We start from the raw sequence: 15,132 nt of genomic DNA, 5'->3' as shown, positions 1-15,132 counted from the left end.
GTCCAAACGCGGCTTTAACCTTTAACATTTCTGAGTGTTAGGACGGAGCGTATTATCTCTTAGTGTTGTCAGTAGAGTAAGCAGGGAGTTTGCGTTTGCCACTGAGACACTGAAAAACAATTCAATAGAACCCTCCATCAAAAACAGGCTCATCGATTAAAAAAAAAACACAATGCGCCACAAAATGGTTTTTAAGCAATCTCTGTTTTTAGCTCTTTTCAGACATGGTTAGAAGCATATATGGGATAGCTGTAGCACATTGGTTTTTGCAGTGCCTTCGGTTGACAGAACAAATAGATAATCCTTCGCCCTTTAATATTTTTGCATGCAGTTAAAAACAAAAAAGCTTACGCAAGCAAGTATTGTAATCGTAGTCTTGGCCGGTACAGTAGCAGTATCCGTCTTTGCAAATGGCCTTCATGTCTCCGAATTGCCCAGAACAGTAGTTGTGGACGCCCAAGCACCTCTCCCGACATGAAACATCAGTCAAACAGGAAATTATGGCAATCATAATACCAATGGCGAAGACATTCGTGTACATGATCCTCGGCTACCTTCTGAAGAAATGAAATTTAGGATTGCAATGCAGCTAAGTACCTTCTACTTTTTAACTTTTGTTTATTTTTGTATGTACAAATAAGTTCATGTAGTTGTTAATACGATGCACCAGTCAAGACCAGACCAGAGGGAAATGGTTATAAAGCCCATTTCCCTGTATTAAATATACTTTTTAAATTAAAAAAAAACTTAATAATTGTAGCAATGCTTCAACTTTCTAAAGAATATTGAGCAACATATTCCTTATTCGAGCAAAATATTGCTGTATTGTGCCGTCTTGGTTATAGTAGCTACACAGTAGCTCAAGGTATTTCCTACCTACGAAATTTTAGAGTGATCCTTGAAGGCATTCAGTTAGTTTGAGTTCGCCTTAATAGAGAGCCAAGGGATTCATGAACAGCTGGTTGTTTCAGCATTGTAGAGTAAATCCTCTTTTCAAAATTTAGAAAACGTTATGGGGTGGAGGGGAGGTGGGTGGCATCCCCCCGCCCTTCATGTACGTCCAAGGGTTAATGAATTTAATAAATGCGCAGAGTCTGAACACACTCAATGAACTTCATAAGTAGTTTCTGATACAAATGTAAAAACACTTTCGTTAGATTCGCAAGACTAAGCATGACGCATGTCAAAATAAAATTTGCCGTACAATTCCAATTCCTAAGTTTTAAGAGCACAAACCTTATGCGAATCTCTGTGCTTTGCAGCATAGAATTAAAAAAAATTCCACAACAATCAAAACTACCAAATCTTTGGAACGATATTAAAATAAATGCTCAAATGAATTCGAGCCAAAATTAATGCAATGACCAACCGACCCTAAACCTCTGTATTGTATACATTAACTGAATTGTTTCGTGTTAAACATTCAGCCTAAAACTATTATATTACTATCAAAATATCCAACCTTCATGTTTTATGTTGCGGAGAATTGGTTTTAGTCCTGTAGTTGCTGATTCGTTTTAGATGCCTCCAATGTAGTGTTATTACAGAATCATAGACGATGTTCTCTCCTTGGAGCAAAATAGCTTCGTATTTTCTATGTAAACCTTCCGACTTCCGTCTACTAAAATGAGTTCCGAAGATTCGTAAGACAGACCTTTTTTTTATCCCAATACATGAAGTTCTGGACACGTGCCTTACAAAGTGTTTGGTTTCTAAGCAAAAAGTTCTGGTTCGTTCATGAAGAGTATACAAGAGCCATTGTACACACAACTTAAAGCGTTAATTGCTGTCAATGTTTGTTATTCTGTCTAAGTGGCATACATATCAACCTACCTCGGTTGAAGACAAAAAAAAATCTCTCGTGTTGCTATTAATCAGACAAACTTCCAGTGGGTGACTCGAAATCAAATGGATAATAATGCTCAAAGTTAACTAACTGTATTGACATGCGAGTAGATTTACACATGATATCACCTTGAATACTGAATAAAATATCTTTGTCGTATCGTTCTGATTGGTTGCGTGACATGCAATGACGCAGTCAGTAAAATAACATTTGTTGTTTGGGTAACCACAAGATATTAATGATATCGCTTATTTCCGCATTACTCTCAGTCTTACGGAGGTGGGAGGGGAGAAATTGACTTCTCTATTAAACGTTGTTCAGGAGCAGTACTTGAAGCAATGATTGAAAGTTGTCCTGAAATCGTTTCAAACTTAAAGCAGTCTTTATATAGTAAAACTAACTTCGAGGTACAGATCTTTAATTTCCTAGCCATAATTTCCACAATAGTCTTGTAAACATTCCGAAATCCCGGACAAGGGTAATTAGCCACAATACGCTTATCGTAAACAATATCACGGAAATACATATTGAATTCGAAGAACAAAGATAATACCCTGTAGATATCGTTCCATAATACACACGAAGCGTGCACTTTAACACGTTTATAATACAAATAAGTTGAAATCGCTTGTTTGAAAACTGAAATTTTATGGGACTCTGAATAAAGACACTAGCTGTCATCTATTAACCTAGGGCAAAAATGGGTTCGTTATTTTAAATTATTCGCTGTTGTTTACTTACCAGGATAACTGCACTGATGATAATGATGGATAATTCGCCTGCAGGCTAGTTCCAGTCTATTCATAGCCTACAAGTACTTTTCCGGAGTTACGTATATTGTTTTAGCAGAAGCGTCTCCACGTATCCTTACAAGTTCTGTATAAAATTAAAGTGCGTGAAACTTCTATGTTCCTTTACATCTGTGATGCAGGAATTAAGTGGATGACGTTTTCGGAACACGTTTCTCTACATGTGTACTGCATAAATTTTGAAATGAAATTCTTGCCATGGAAATAATTTCCATGTTTCTTAAAATCTGTGCTGCATAAAAGTACACGGAGTTTCGAAGGTTTCTTTCTGTTCCTTTCCCTGTACTGCATATATAAAAGCTTTAGATAATAACTTTTAGATTGTGTTATTTAGTAATAATTACCTTTGGATCAATACTGTAGATTAGTTTTTAATTTTAACTTACATTTCGATTTTAAATTAGGTTTTAACTAAATTTTAAATTAGATTATTGTTTATAGTAGATTCTTAATTTTTTTTTAGTACATTAGAGAGGGCCACAAATTTATTAGTTGTAAAACTATTACGTGTAACCCTCTATAAATAAAGTCTGATTGATTGATTGATTGATTGATTGATTAAGGGCTGGGAAACTTTTTTGTAATTCTACATCTGTGCTGCATAAAAGAACATGAAAACTTTCATGTTCTTTCTCTTATAAAAGCACATATAGATTTCCAAGTTCATTTACCTATGTGCTGTATAAACGAACATGAAAATTTCCAGGTTTCTATACATCTCTGCTGCATAAACAAACATGGATATTTCCATATTCCTTTCAATTAATTCACTTTTACCTCTGTGCCTCATAAAACTGAAGTACATGGTAATTACCTTGTATCTTACATTTGAGCCGTGCTTCAAAGTACATTGAAATTATATTGAATCTTGATTCGTGCTATATAAAAGTACATCGAAATTTCAGTGTACTTTTAGTGTGGTGCATAATGATTCATGGAAATTTCCATTCCCCTCACTTGTTCGTGGAAATTTTCATCTTTCCTATGATTTATATAAAGGTACATGGAATTTCCACGTTTCCTAATATATAAAATTTAATGAAATTTCCATGTTTCCCAATGTATAAAAGTACATGGAACTTCCATGTTTCCTAATACATAAAAAAGAACATGAAAATTTCCATGTTTCCTAACATATAAAAAGTCAATGGAAAATTACATGTTTCCTTTATATAAAAGTAGATGGCAATTTCCATGTTTCCTGACATATAAAAATACATGGAAGTTTCCATGTTTCCTGACATATAAAAATACATGGAAATTTCAATGTTTCCTAATATATAAAATACATGGAAGTTTCCATGTTTCCTAATATAAAAAGTACATGGAAAATTTCCATTTTTTTTTTTAACATATAAAAATACATGGGAATTTCCATGTTTCCTTTATATAAAAGCTGAGATGGAAATTTCCATTTTTTCTAACATATAAAAGTAAATGAAAATTTCCATGTTTCCTAATATATAAAAATGCATGGAAATTTTGTAGGTGTCCTTTGCGTCCGCGCTGTATTGCACGTGGAAATATTTTATGTATTTTATTTCACATCTGGGGTGCGCCAAGTTTCATGGAAATTTTCATGTATCTTTACGTCCGTGCTATCAAATAAAAAAACTCTGAAGTTAACTAGTCAGAATAAATCGTAAATCTTCTGTTTTAACTTCAGCACGAAGTAATATCACTTTTCCGAAAAAGTTAATAAAAATCTGACAGCTGCAGCATAATTTTACTTATCGTAGCAAGTATTGTCTTACTGATTACCTTTCTTCGCTTTGCAGTGAAGTTGGACTATGTGTATGCTTTTCGTGATATCGTTAAGAAATTAGCATTTCAACTTACTCGTGCAATTAAAATTGTAATCGTTGTCTTGGCTTGAGTTCAAGAAAGTGTTATATTTCTGTCGGTGAAGTTTGGGTGCTAGTGCTGGCGCAGATGTGGGTATGGGAGCGGCGCTGCTGCTGAAGTTTCCAAACCCTGAACCTGTTTAAGAAAGATTGTTGGAGTTAATATAATAGTTGATGATTTGTAAATGTCATATAGAACCACAACCCGGTAAATTTTCAATCAAAAATCGGAAGGTAAATCGAAATCCACGTTACGTTGGAGAATCCGCTCAGGGGAAAGCGTAGGAACAACTCCGACATCGTTTGTTTGTAAAGGTAAGGATAAGTCTGAAAACGAGCCTGTTGGGCCATCACCGGCTTATCCCGAATTCGTTGCATGAAGCGACTAGGGGTGTTTCTACTCCCCTCTTACCATGGAATTCTGGATGGGATGCTAGTCCATCACGGGGTTTACACCCAGCATTAAAATCGCCGGTCTAATTTACCCATTTTTACACTTGGCTGAAGAGAGGCATTATGGAAGTAAAGAGTCTTGTCCAAGAAAACAACGCAGTGCCCCGGCCAGGGCTCGATAGCATTTTTTTGTGCACGATTTTCGTTTTATGGATTGTTCCCAATCTTTCTTTTTTGTTCCATATGTTCTCTCTGTCTCACTTAATTGTACGACTTTTTTTGCTGTTAAGGATTTGTTTAAGAGTAATTGCCCAATCCCGACCTTAAAATATAAAGGTCCATCTTTAATGTGACGATTGAAATAACCCACGGCAACTGCATACTACTGGAGACTACGCTATTACTATGCTGAGCTGGAACCAATTGGGAAAAGTCGCCAAGGACAGGGAAAGAGATTTCTGTTGGACGATCTGTGTTCCAGTAGGAACTCAAGGGTTAAAATCAATTCAAGAGAAAAGACGTCCGAGAACGTTTGTGTGAAATATATAAATGTCGACAAAAGTTATTCATTTCTGTACCTGGAGACCACACTATTTTAAGTCGGCAATAAATAAAGTATTAGGTACCGTGTGATAAGGATAACACCAGTGTCCAATCATCTGCTCGGTAAGTGCCTGTAAATGACGTCACTACACCGTACTTTTTAAACACTTGGCTAGAAAAATAAAAATAAATAAAAAAAATGAATAGAAATAGTAATAGTAAAAACAGAAAGAAAAAGTCAAATAAAATGTCCAAAGTCATTTCATCCATAAACAGTGTGAACCATGTTTTAGTTATGCTAACCAAAGCTGCTCAGTGGCTTATCATGATATGCGAGGCGCGACGGATAAAAACAAGATCATATTCAATTTGGCAGGTGGCAAATAGTTTCATCTACTGCCTCCCCCCCCCCCCCCCCACCTCCATTGTTTCCCTCTGTGATTTCCCCACCCATCTAGGCGACGGTACCCCATATTACTGACTTATTTGCTCTCGTCTGTCCCCCGCATAGCACACTGCCAAAACCTCCGTTATCGCAAAGTTTACTTACACCATTTTAATGTCTATTACGTAAAATAATTCCTTTTCCCTCCTTGGTATTTGTTTTGTTGTTGTTGTTGTTTTTTTTGTATTTTTTAACAAACAAACTAAAATACACTTTTCTGTTTACTTACTTCAGCAGCCCTACTGTATCGCCTCCCCCTGAATCAGTTCCATATCCATAACTCCACAGTGAAGTTCGAATACCTCTTCGTTCAACAACTTGCACTTGGTTCGTGTCTCCACTCACTGAACTTTCATCCACATAATAACCAATCTACCAATAGAACAAAACTTTTCTTTTAGATTTTGTATGCCGTAATAATGTAATAAAATACGACGAAAACTCGAGAAGTGGATATTAATTTTAACTATTTACAATATTAATACCCCTGAGGAGAGACTTAAATTAAAAATCTATTTCAAAAGATACACATTTTATCATCCAACTCCGCTTCAAGGAGACCAGATTAACAGGTTCCCTATTCCTCTTGGACCGCGCAAGCGATTCAAAACAGGTGGACCGTCAGCATTTGAGGACGAGAAAAAGATGAATAATAAATCTCTAATAGTAATTTTAGTGAATAATATCGCCGTATATTTTAACTCATCACTTGTACTTTCCCCCCCCCCCCCACACTACAGACTCGTCCTTGGGCTCGCCAAAATACTGCAAACTCGTGAAAATATACAGCGATACTACACACTAACAGTCCTCCTAAACCTTCTAATAAGATGTACGTATACCACGGAGATTTTTTTAAACAACGTTTTTTGAATACTTTAAATTGCATCAAGAATTCTCTCTTAAATGCGCACGTACTGTCATCAAATCTTTATAGCTGAATTAATTTAATTTTAGTTCCTGTTATGTACTTACTTGAAGGCGCGGTGGCCTAATGATTTGTGTGCCGGACTCTGAACAGAGGGTCTGGGTTCGAGCCCTGGCCGGGGTCACTGTAATATATAATGTTTTGAGCAAGACACTTTACTCTTACAGTGGCTCTCTCCACCCAGGTGTATAAATAGGTACCGGCGACATTATGCTGGTGGGGGAGTTACCCTGCGATGGACTGGCATCCCATTCAGGGGGGATTAGAAATATTCCAAGCCGCTTAATGCTACAGAAACCGGGGAAAGCTCCGGCAGTATGGGCCATTCCACGGCTCGAGGCTCTCTTTTTTGCGTACTTACCAGAATTACTTTACTGATGGTAATGTTAGCTGGTAATTTGAGAATCCAATTAACAGGTTCGTAGCTTCCAAGCACAAGTATAAACGGTCTGTTTGACCTTCCTCGGCGGACGATATTGACAGCAGCGTCACTGCCTATTGGTGGACGCGTGTGCACGCGATTGGCCTCGTACACAGACAGTACGTGGATCTCGTACTGCGTGGAACTGTTGCCAGGTTTGCAGCTGTAGGTAATCTGGGGCTGGTTGTTATACAGAGGATTGGCGAAGGCTGTATCAGCATTCACTTCGATTTGACATCCATATGCATCAGCTAAAGAAATGACGAAATTTAATTATTGGTTACCTACCTATTGATGCATCGACAGAAGGATCGTGATCATGGCGGGGGTTTCAGAGCGATCAAACGCGCAAATGCAACGCTACGTCGGGTTTTCGCCGCCTCAAAAAAAAAAAAAAAAGAAAATACTTAAAAAATTTGTGGTAAACCAAATTTCAAGCCGGTGTATAACAGCTATTAAAAATTCCTAGGCATGTGTGGTGTACAGATCTCAACTTTTAAGTAACGTTTTAAGCGGCAGTTTTGCCTGAAAACTATAAACCATAGATATGCGTGGTCTTTTGCTTTTATACAACTTTATGTACCCCAGATGGCCCTGATATTCTAATCTACAAGTGTTTCTTCTTTTTTTTAAAACAATTGCTGTCAAGCCTTATTTTTACGTGAGGATAACAAAATCAAATAGCTTGAGAGATAGCCTCTCAGCTGTAATTAGTTTTGATCCAGCTCATTTGTTAAAAACAAAAGAAAACTCAACTTACGTAAGCAAGTACTGTAATTGTAGTCTTGGCCAGTACAGAAGCAGAACCCGTCTTTGCAGATGGCCTTCATGTCTCCAAATTGCCCAGGGCAGTAGTTGGAGCTACCCAAGCAGTTCTGCCGCTGACACGAAACGTGGGTTAAGCAGATAATTATAGTGATTAAAATACTAAAGGCGACAAAATTCGTGTCCATGGTCCTCGGTGACTGCCTGCCAAGAAACAAAGTCTAAATTAAGTTCACTGTAAATATTCGGAACGCTTGATGCCCTGGAAGCACAGAATTGCACCATTAAAGTTCAGAACTTAATAAACGGTAATTTGTCACTATATTTGTACCTTCGAATTACAAATACAGTCGTTTTTTAGTAAGAGTACAGTTTTTCCGATCCAGGCATATTTATTTTTCTCGATTTAAGGCTAAAAATATTCTTAAACCGAAAATATCGTTTGACATTTCTGTTTTAGCAAGTATTGGGTAATCAACTACAAGCTAAAGTGTTTTGTGTCCAGATCTGTATCGTGTTATACTGTGCACATATTGGGCCGGTTTGGCTTAAAAAAAAACACATTCCTCACAGAGATAAAGCGACGGAAATGAAAATACTTGTTTTGTTTCAACTAAAAACATACTTACTATGTATATTGTATTTACAATTTTTCAACTCAAAATTCTTTTCTATATTCCTTTCAAAATCTCAGCCTCGAGTTTATTCTAAAGATATTCTTAAAAATTCGCAAATTTCAGCCTCGATATTCTTATAAACTAGATTCTTATAAAGTAAAAATAGTGTACATCAGTAACAGGTTGCATCGCATTAGTAAAACAACATTGATGTACAAAAACGTTTGAGTGAGCTTCAAATTTAAACAAGGAATTGCTCACAGACCATTTTGAGTGGGCGCATGTAAAACCTTTGATGTTCGCCAAGGAAAGGAGTAAAGGCCAATCATCGCAGACAAAAATTCACCAGGTCACTTCTAGACCCTGAAATGACGGCCAAAACTCCTGCAGCGATATAACAAGAAGAGCCGAGGAGGTTTTGATATCAACAGTGTAGGAAAGTCAAAAACATCCTCGCCGGGACGTGTTCCACTAGATCTATAACAGAAAGGTTTCTAGTGTGTTTAATGGGGTTACTTAACTTGTTTTTCCAAATAGTTTAATACAGTCGTAGCTCTCGTAAGCGGACACCCTCGAGACGCGATAAAAGCGTCCGTAACTGGAGCTGGCCGCTTACAAGAATGGTTCTCGTAAGCGGCCACTAGAGGTGTAGGGGATTTATGTCCGCTTACGGGAGCTTGCCCAGCAAACAATAACCGGACAGACGCGCATGACGACAAAACAAGCACTAAAATATGGTAATGTAGTTACTGTAAAATCGTTGTGTCGAACGGCGATGTGAAGTTGATTGTTAAAAACAAGATATAGGGGCTGTTAACAGAATTTTCATTGGGGTGTCCGCTTACGGGAGCTTAAAAACAAAGAAAAAGTCTAAGTCGTAATCTCTGAAAGTGTCCGTGGCCGCTTACGGGAATGTCCGCTTACGAGAATGAAAAAATACAGAGTTTGTATGGGAGTTAAAACGGGGTTTTAAACAAGGCGGCCGTAAGTAGAGCTGTCCGCTTACGAGAGTGTCCGTTAAGAGAGCTTCGACTGTAATGATTCGTGCCGGACGCTCAGAGGACCCTTGAGTTACGGTCTACTATAATCAACACAATCACTGAAACAGTTAGCGCACCTTTTGACTTAACTCAATGATACCTAATAATTATTCTGAAATATTTCAACGGGCCAAAAGGTTCATTACTTACTCAGTCAAAAGACGTTTTTGCATTTTTAATTACTGGTTTCTGAACTGCGTTTTTTTCCTTACGATAAGACCTACAAACAATGTAATCTTTATTGGGCAAAATATTTCGCGTTGTCATTGTGGTAGACCTGATCCAATATTGCCCCGCCGTATTGCGTCAACTAAAATAGTTTCAAGAGAACTGATTTAGCAGACATTTCAGCTGAAGTTTTTATCCGAAATAATTCAACTCAGTACTTCAACCTCAGAACTCAGTACTTCAATTATTCGTGAATTCGTAAGCTTTAAACGTATCCAACATGGTATTGCTTAAGTATTTGTTTGTTCAAAACGACTACATACAGCTACTATCCCAGGGGGGAGTACTCAGGATTTCAAGTGACGGGGATGATCGAAGGATATTGTTGGGTTTAAATTTTCGATTCCGCGATTTTTTTTGGTAGGAAAAATTGGCAAGTATTTTTTTGGGTGGCTTGATTTAAGCAGGGATTTTTTTTTAGTATAAAAAAACAACTTAAAGATTGGTGGTAGTGCCTTCGTCGCATAATTTTGCGAACAAAGTACAAACACTGTACGTGTTTCTAATGCTTTTCTTTGTGTTATATCTTCAGATCATTTCCCCTTTCTGAAAAATTTAATGGGTCAGAAATTTGGCATGGGATTTTTTGGGAGTTGATTTTTGATCCAGGGATTTTTTTTGGGTTTTGTTTAAAGCCCTAGAGATTTTTTTGGGTCTTGATTTTTGCCCCCATTTGATCCCGAGTACCCCCTTCCCCGCTGGGGCTACTATACAAGTGTCTCTTTACATAAGATGGGAACTACTGTTTGTAGTTCCGATTTTAAATTACGAAGCTCATCAGCTAGTGACATATGCATGTAAGCTTTGACTTACCTCAGAGCTAGGCTTAGTTTCAGGTGTTAATTCTTCTTTTTGCTAACACGAACGAGTACAAAGCTCTCACTGACTGAATCAAATGCGAATACTGCAAAGTTTGAAAAAATTATATAAGCATATAAAGAGTGTAAAAATACTTCTGTCAGAATCGCAATATTGAAAATGATATTGACTTGCGCTATCTTTGTTTGGTAAATAAGCAATGACACAGCTTAAATACAGTTATAATATTTACCGTTTCTTAGGTTACAAATAATATTGACCGCAGGTGACAACTCGAAATAGAAGGTTCCTTTGTTAGAAATATCAAAAAGTGATGAAGGTCGAAAATTTCTTTATTTTTTCCAAGTACCATGTTCCCTATTTTATTATCCATATATATTATCCGTTTTTTTTTTTTTTTTTTTTTTTTTTTTTTGTAGTTGACAGTTGTTGTTATCGTTTGCTTTGCTTTGTTTTGTTGTTGTTGTCTGTTTTTTTTTTTCTTTTTTTTTTTTCTTTCTTTTTTTTTTTTTTTGCCATGCCCTGATATTTCATTTGTTCCGGTATATATGCTCCTGTGGTCTCCCGATTGCCAGCAATTACTTCAAATGAATTTTCTGTTATCCACGATTGTTTAACGGGGTTGTCAACCCCAGTAGTTTTCCAAAAGCCATAACAACGAAAAACGTAAAAGAAGTTAATAAAGAAATGCACAACTGATTTGTTAATTAAAATGGCTGTTACTTTTACTTAAAAATTTTTTTCTTGGCAGTTAACACTGAATTCACACGTCAGTAAATGCAGGGCTAAAGATTCTGTAAAAAAAAAAAAAAAAAAAAAAAAAACAGAAGTCGTTTTATTTTGCGCATAGCTAGGTAGCCGTTGAGTGGCCTTGTATATATGTCCAGCCTCCGGGGGAAATCACAGACAAAAGCAACACGCAACATCGTGAACGTAAACATATCACATGACCCTTCAGGTATCCCTTCATAACCCATTAGCGTGCACGGTGCCACGCTAAGCGTGTAACTTAACTCGTTACAAAAACCAGGACAGGGGCGATCACGTCCGTCAGAAGGCTTTTCTAGTTCACACCGTGGCTAGATAAGCTTAATTGTTACTACTGGCAACCCAGCATTAAAAAAAACTAGATCTTAGTAAAAATAAATTACCATTACATGTGTTGGGTTAAGCTTCTCTAAAATATTTAGCAAAGTGATCGCTGCTCAACTCGGCCGGATCAGTATTTGAGAAAAACATTAAAATGAAGCCTTGTGGCTGTATCTGATGTGTGCGTCCTGGAACAAGGGGAATTGAAATGTGTGACTCATTCAACTGCCACTAACAAATTTGAATAACTTTGAAGGTGAAACAACGCGTTGTATAATTCTCACTTACAACGGAAAGAAACCAGTTGTTTCATGTAATGCCTTGTTTGGCATTCTGGGTTATAGTAAACTGTACTTTAAATCTTGTATTGACTGCAGAGGTTTGATTTGGATTTTGTCAAGAAGTCTTCTTCCCTTATAGAATAGAATAGAATAGAATAGAATAGAATAGAATAGAATAGAATAGAATAGAATAGAATAGAATAGAATAGAATAGAACAGAAAACTTTATTAACGCGTCAAATAACCACTTAGCTCAGGAAACCCATACTAATTTGGGTACACGAAATGAATACATTCTAAAAGGCAATTTAACACAAAGTTGTAGTAGCGAAATAACACCAGTAAAAGCCAACATGTTCTGTGGGTCAAAATGAAGTTTATTCATTTGTTTTCTTAAAATATCAACAGAGAATTCATTTTTTACCGACAGTAATCCTTCTGTCAGATATTAAAATACAAAAACAGACCACAAATAATTAACATTAAACTACATAAAAGTTAGTCTCCTTCGCAGCCGTTGTTTGGACTTGTTACGCAAAGGGAAGAAGCGTTGCGTGACAACACAAGTAGCGGCTGCCAAGGATACTACAGTAGACTCCGGTAACCCGAACTCTTAAGGAAAACGAAAAACAGTTCGAATAACCGGGATTCTACTGTACATGACAGGAAACTATAGCATATATCTTCTAAATAGCATTTCTTTTTACACTTTTACACAGGAATAATGTCCGATGTAAACGTTCATTATCTTCCTAACAGCAAGATGTTTAACGGAAGCCTTAAGCTGTCGCCAGCACATCTTTCTCCATCTTAATCGGGATAAGCTTACTTAAACCCAAGATGAAAAGGGAGGGGAGGGTATATCTCAACAAACAGTTGCTCACCCCTCCACCAGTCGGGGTTAATTTGTGTCCCGGGACTCAAAGACTGGAAGTTCATGCCTTATAATGCAGCATCTGAATTCAACTCCCACGTGGATTTACCGACGCTATAAATATATAAATGAACCAGTTCTTTGCTTTGTTCTTTGTCATGGATTCTACCAGATCTTTGAACAGCCAAAATTTATATTTGTGTTGCAGGAAACCTAAAAAAAGGGACATCACTGAAACTGTAAACGACCATCTTTGGCTGCGGATGACGTTTTCAAGTTGTTTCCGCGCGTCATCAAAAAATCGATAATTATAACCGAAGCTTGATTTCTATTCGCAAATAGGGGTTATATCTTCCTTCAGATGTTCAAAGGTTATGCCTTTACTGATAGGTTTATGCACGTATCAATGTTAAGCTGCTGGGGGGAGGGGGGGGGGGTGGGGGGAGGCCGGGCATAGGCCGGGCATTTGAACTTAGCTGAGACTTTCTGATCAAATGTCCAACCCCAGGGCAAGTGTGGATGTTCAAAAGAGTCACTTAACTTCAATAAAATGTTGTAAGAAAGTCCATTAAAACGGTCAAAAGTCCCCACCACCCCGGGGGGGGGGGGGGGACTCCTATATGAAACGGACGGGGATGCTCGTCGGAAATTTTGAAAAGAACCCCTAAAAGAGACCATTCTGGGTGTGGCTCAAGCTTTTCTTGACCCCCAAAAGGTACCAAAAAACTAAGAATAAAATGTATATTTGTATATTTCCTCGTGTGTAACCCTAAACGAGACCATTTTGGCTCAAAATATTGGCGTTTTGCCCGTAACACCCTAAGCGAGACCAAAAATCCGAAATTTACACCCCTAAGCGAGACGACTTAACATTGATAGGTGCATTAGTTGCCTGCCACTATTTTCAGACCAGTTTAGACAAAAAATTCCGCGAAATCCCCGTGACTTGACTGCATAGCTCCTTTAGCAATATAATTCACTTTTTTGTCCCTGGCGTTTTTTTGTTGTTGTCCTTTATATTCAAACCATCACTCCGCTTCCGCCAGTTTTGGGTGAATCTTTATACGAACCAACATACACAAGCCTAGTGTGTTCAGGTGTTTCGTTATCTTCTCCTCGTTGTTTTTCTCTCTGAAACTGCTCTCTTCGTTCGCTTTCCTGTAGTCTAATCCCGCTTGTGTCGTTTCTTCCCTGCCTTTCTCTGAGTCGTACCCACAAACTCCGCAATAAACACAACAGCAATCAGTACCAGGCCAGCAATCAGCAGGAATTTCTTCCAAGTCGCTAAAAAAAAATCAATAGATAATGAGTTATTGATTTGTAAAGATTGAAACCTAAACGAAAGGTCTCGTTGAGTCCTGCTGTAGCCGCTAGGTAGCTCTCAAAAGCGCCGAGACATGTTTACGGTATTAAAAGACTCTGCCAGCAAGTTATGTCACACCTTCGTTACCATGGTAATGCAGCAGTGTGTTGAGTGGCATTGGCAATATGCGCTCTAGCACTTTTCAATATATTGAACCCGTGGCAAAGGAAAGGAAACCCCAAAAGAAAAACCCAGGCCTTCCAGCTTCGGTCATGCGGCCAATCCTCCGTCCCGTCCAAAGATATCGATTACGGATGAACCAGTTTTTGCTGTACGACGGTTTCAAATGTCTCTTCCAGCAGGGTTACCGTAGCCTCCCACGCAGTCGTTCTTAGGGGCGATCGTGTTTCACTCCTCCCCACTAACGCCTGCTTAACCGAGGCCAACATTCCTTTCCCATTGTTTTACTCGCCAGACAACCTACCAATCACCATCGAGGTATTGTCTGTCGGTGAACAGTCAAAATGATCGTTATTCCCGCGAATTCCGTCGTTGAGATACGGCATGCGGGCTTCAATATTTCACTTTAGTTATGCATGTTACGATGGCTAAAACACCAGAAAAAATCATCGATTGGAATAATTCAAGTGCTTTTTGTGCAACGCTTTGATTAAGTCATCTGCTGGAAGGGTTAGAAGTTTTGGGAAAAGTGCAGTTGATCTTCCTCGCCTGGTCCAATCGACAATCTGTGAGAACATCAACAAAATATCAACACAGCAGATCCGCACTGCTTCAAAGAAGAGATCTCTAGTATTTCCAAGTCAATAAATCGAAGGATAAAACAACAATAAACCGACCAAGTTGACGAACGCCTGGAGCTTAGAAAT

The 15,132-nt window shown here is 37.9% G+C and overlaps 2 protein-coding genes and 1 pseudogene across 3 annotated transcripts in view; 1 reads left to right on the top strand and 2 right to left on the bottom strand.

Moving 5' to 3' along the window:
• Positions 1 to 10,851, bottom strand: part of LOC144665097 (uncharacterized) — a 115,550-nt gene extending 104,699 nt beyond the window's left edge. Inside the window, exons 1-2 of the mRNA XM_078526273.1 lie at positions 10,693 to 10,851; positions 7,990 to 8,198 (exon numbers count right to left, since the gene is read on the bottom strand). Of these exons, the coding sequence (XP_078382399.1) occupies positions 7,990 to 8,182 (193 nt within the window). The 5' untranslated portion in view covers positions 8,183 to 8,198; positions 10,693 to 10,851. The remainder of the gene's footprint in view (positions 1 to 7,989; positions 8,199 to 10,692) is intronic.
• LOC144664823 (C-type lectin domain family 4 member E-like) overlaps positions 1 to 15,132 on the top strand; it is a 197,681-nt gene that overhangs the window by 27,735 nt on the left and 154,814 nt on the right. The gene's annotated exons all lie outside the window — the stretch shown is intronic.
• Positions 12,425 to 15,132, bottom strand: part of LOC144664845 (proprotein convertase subtilisin/kexin type 6-like) — a 75,367-nt pseudogene continuing 72,659 nt past the window's right edge. The window contains exon 16 of the transcript XR_013572861.1: positions 12,425 to 14,226. The product of XR_013572861.1 is annotated as a proprotein convertase subtilisin/kexin type 6-like (transcript). The remainder of the gene's footprint in view (positions 14,227 to 15,132) is intronic.

Source organism: Oculina patagonica, chromosome 9, assembly GCF_052425735.1.
Source record: "Oculina patagonica isolate OP01 chromosome 9, crgOcupat, whole genome shotgun sequence".
Lineage (NCBI taxonomy): Eukaryota > Metazoa > Cnidaria > Anthozoa > Scleractinia > Oculinidae > Oculina > Oculina patagonica.
This window is presented reverse-complemented; position numbering and strand designations above follow the sequence as displayed.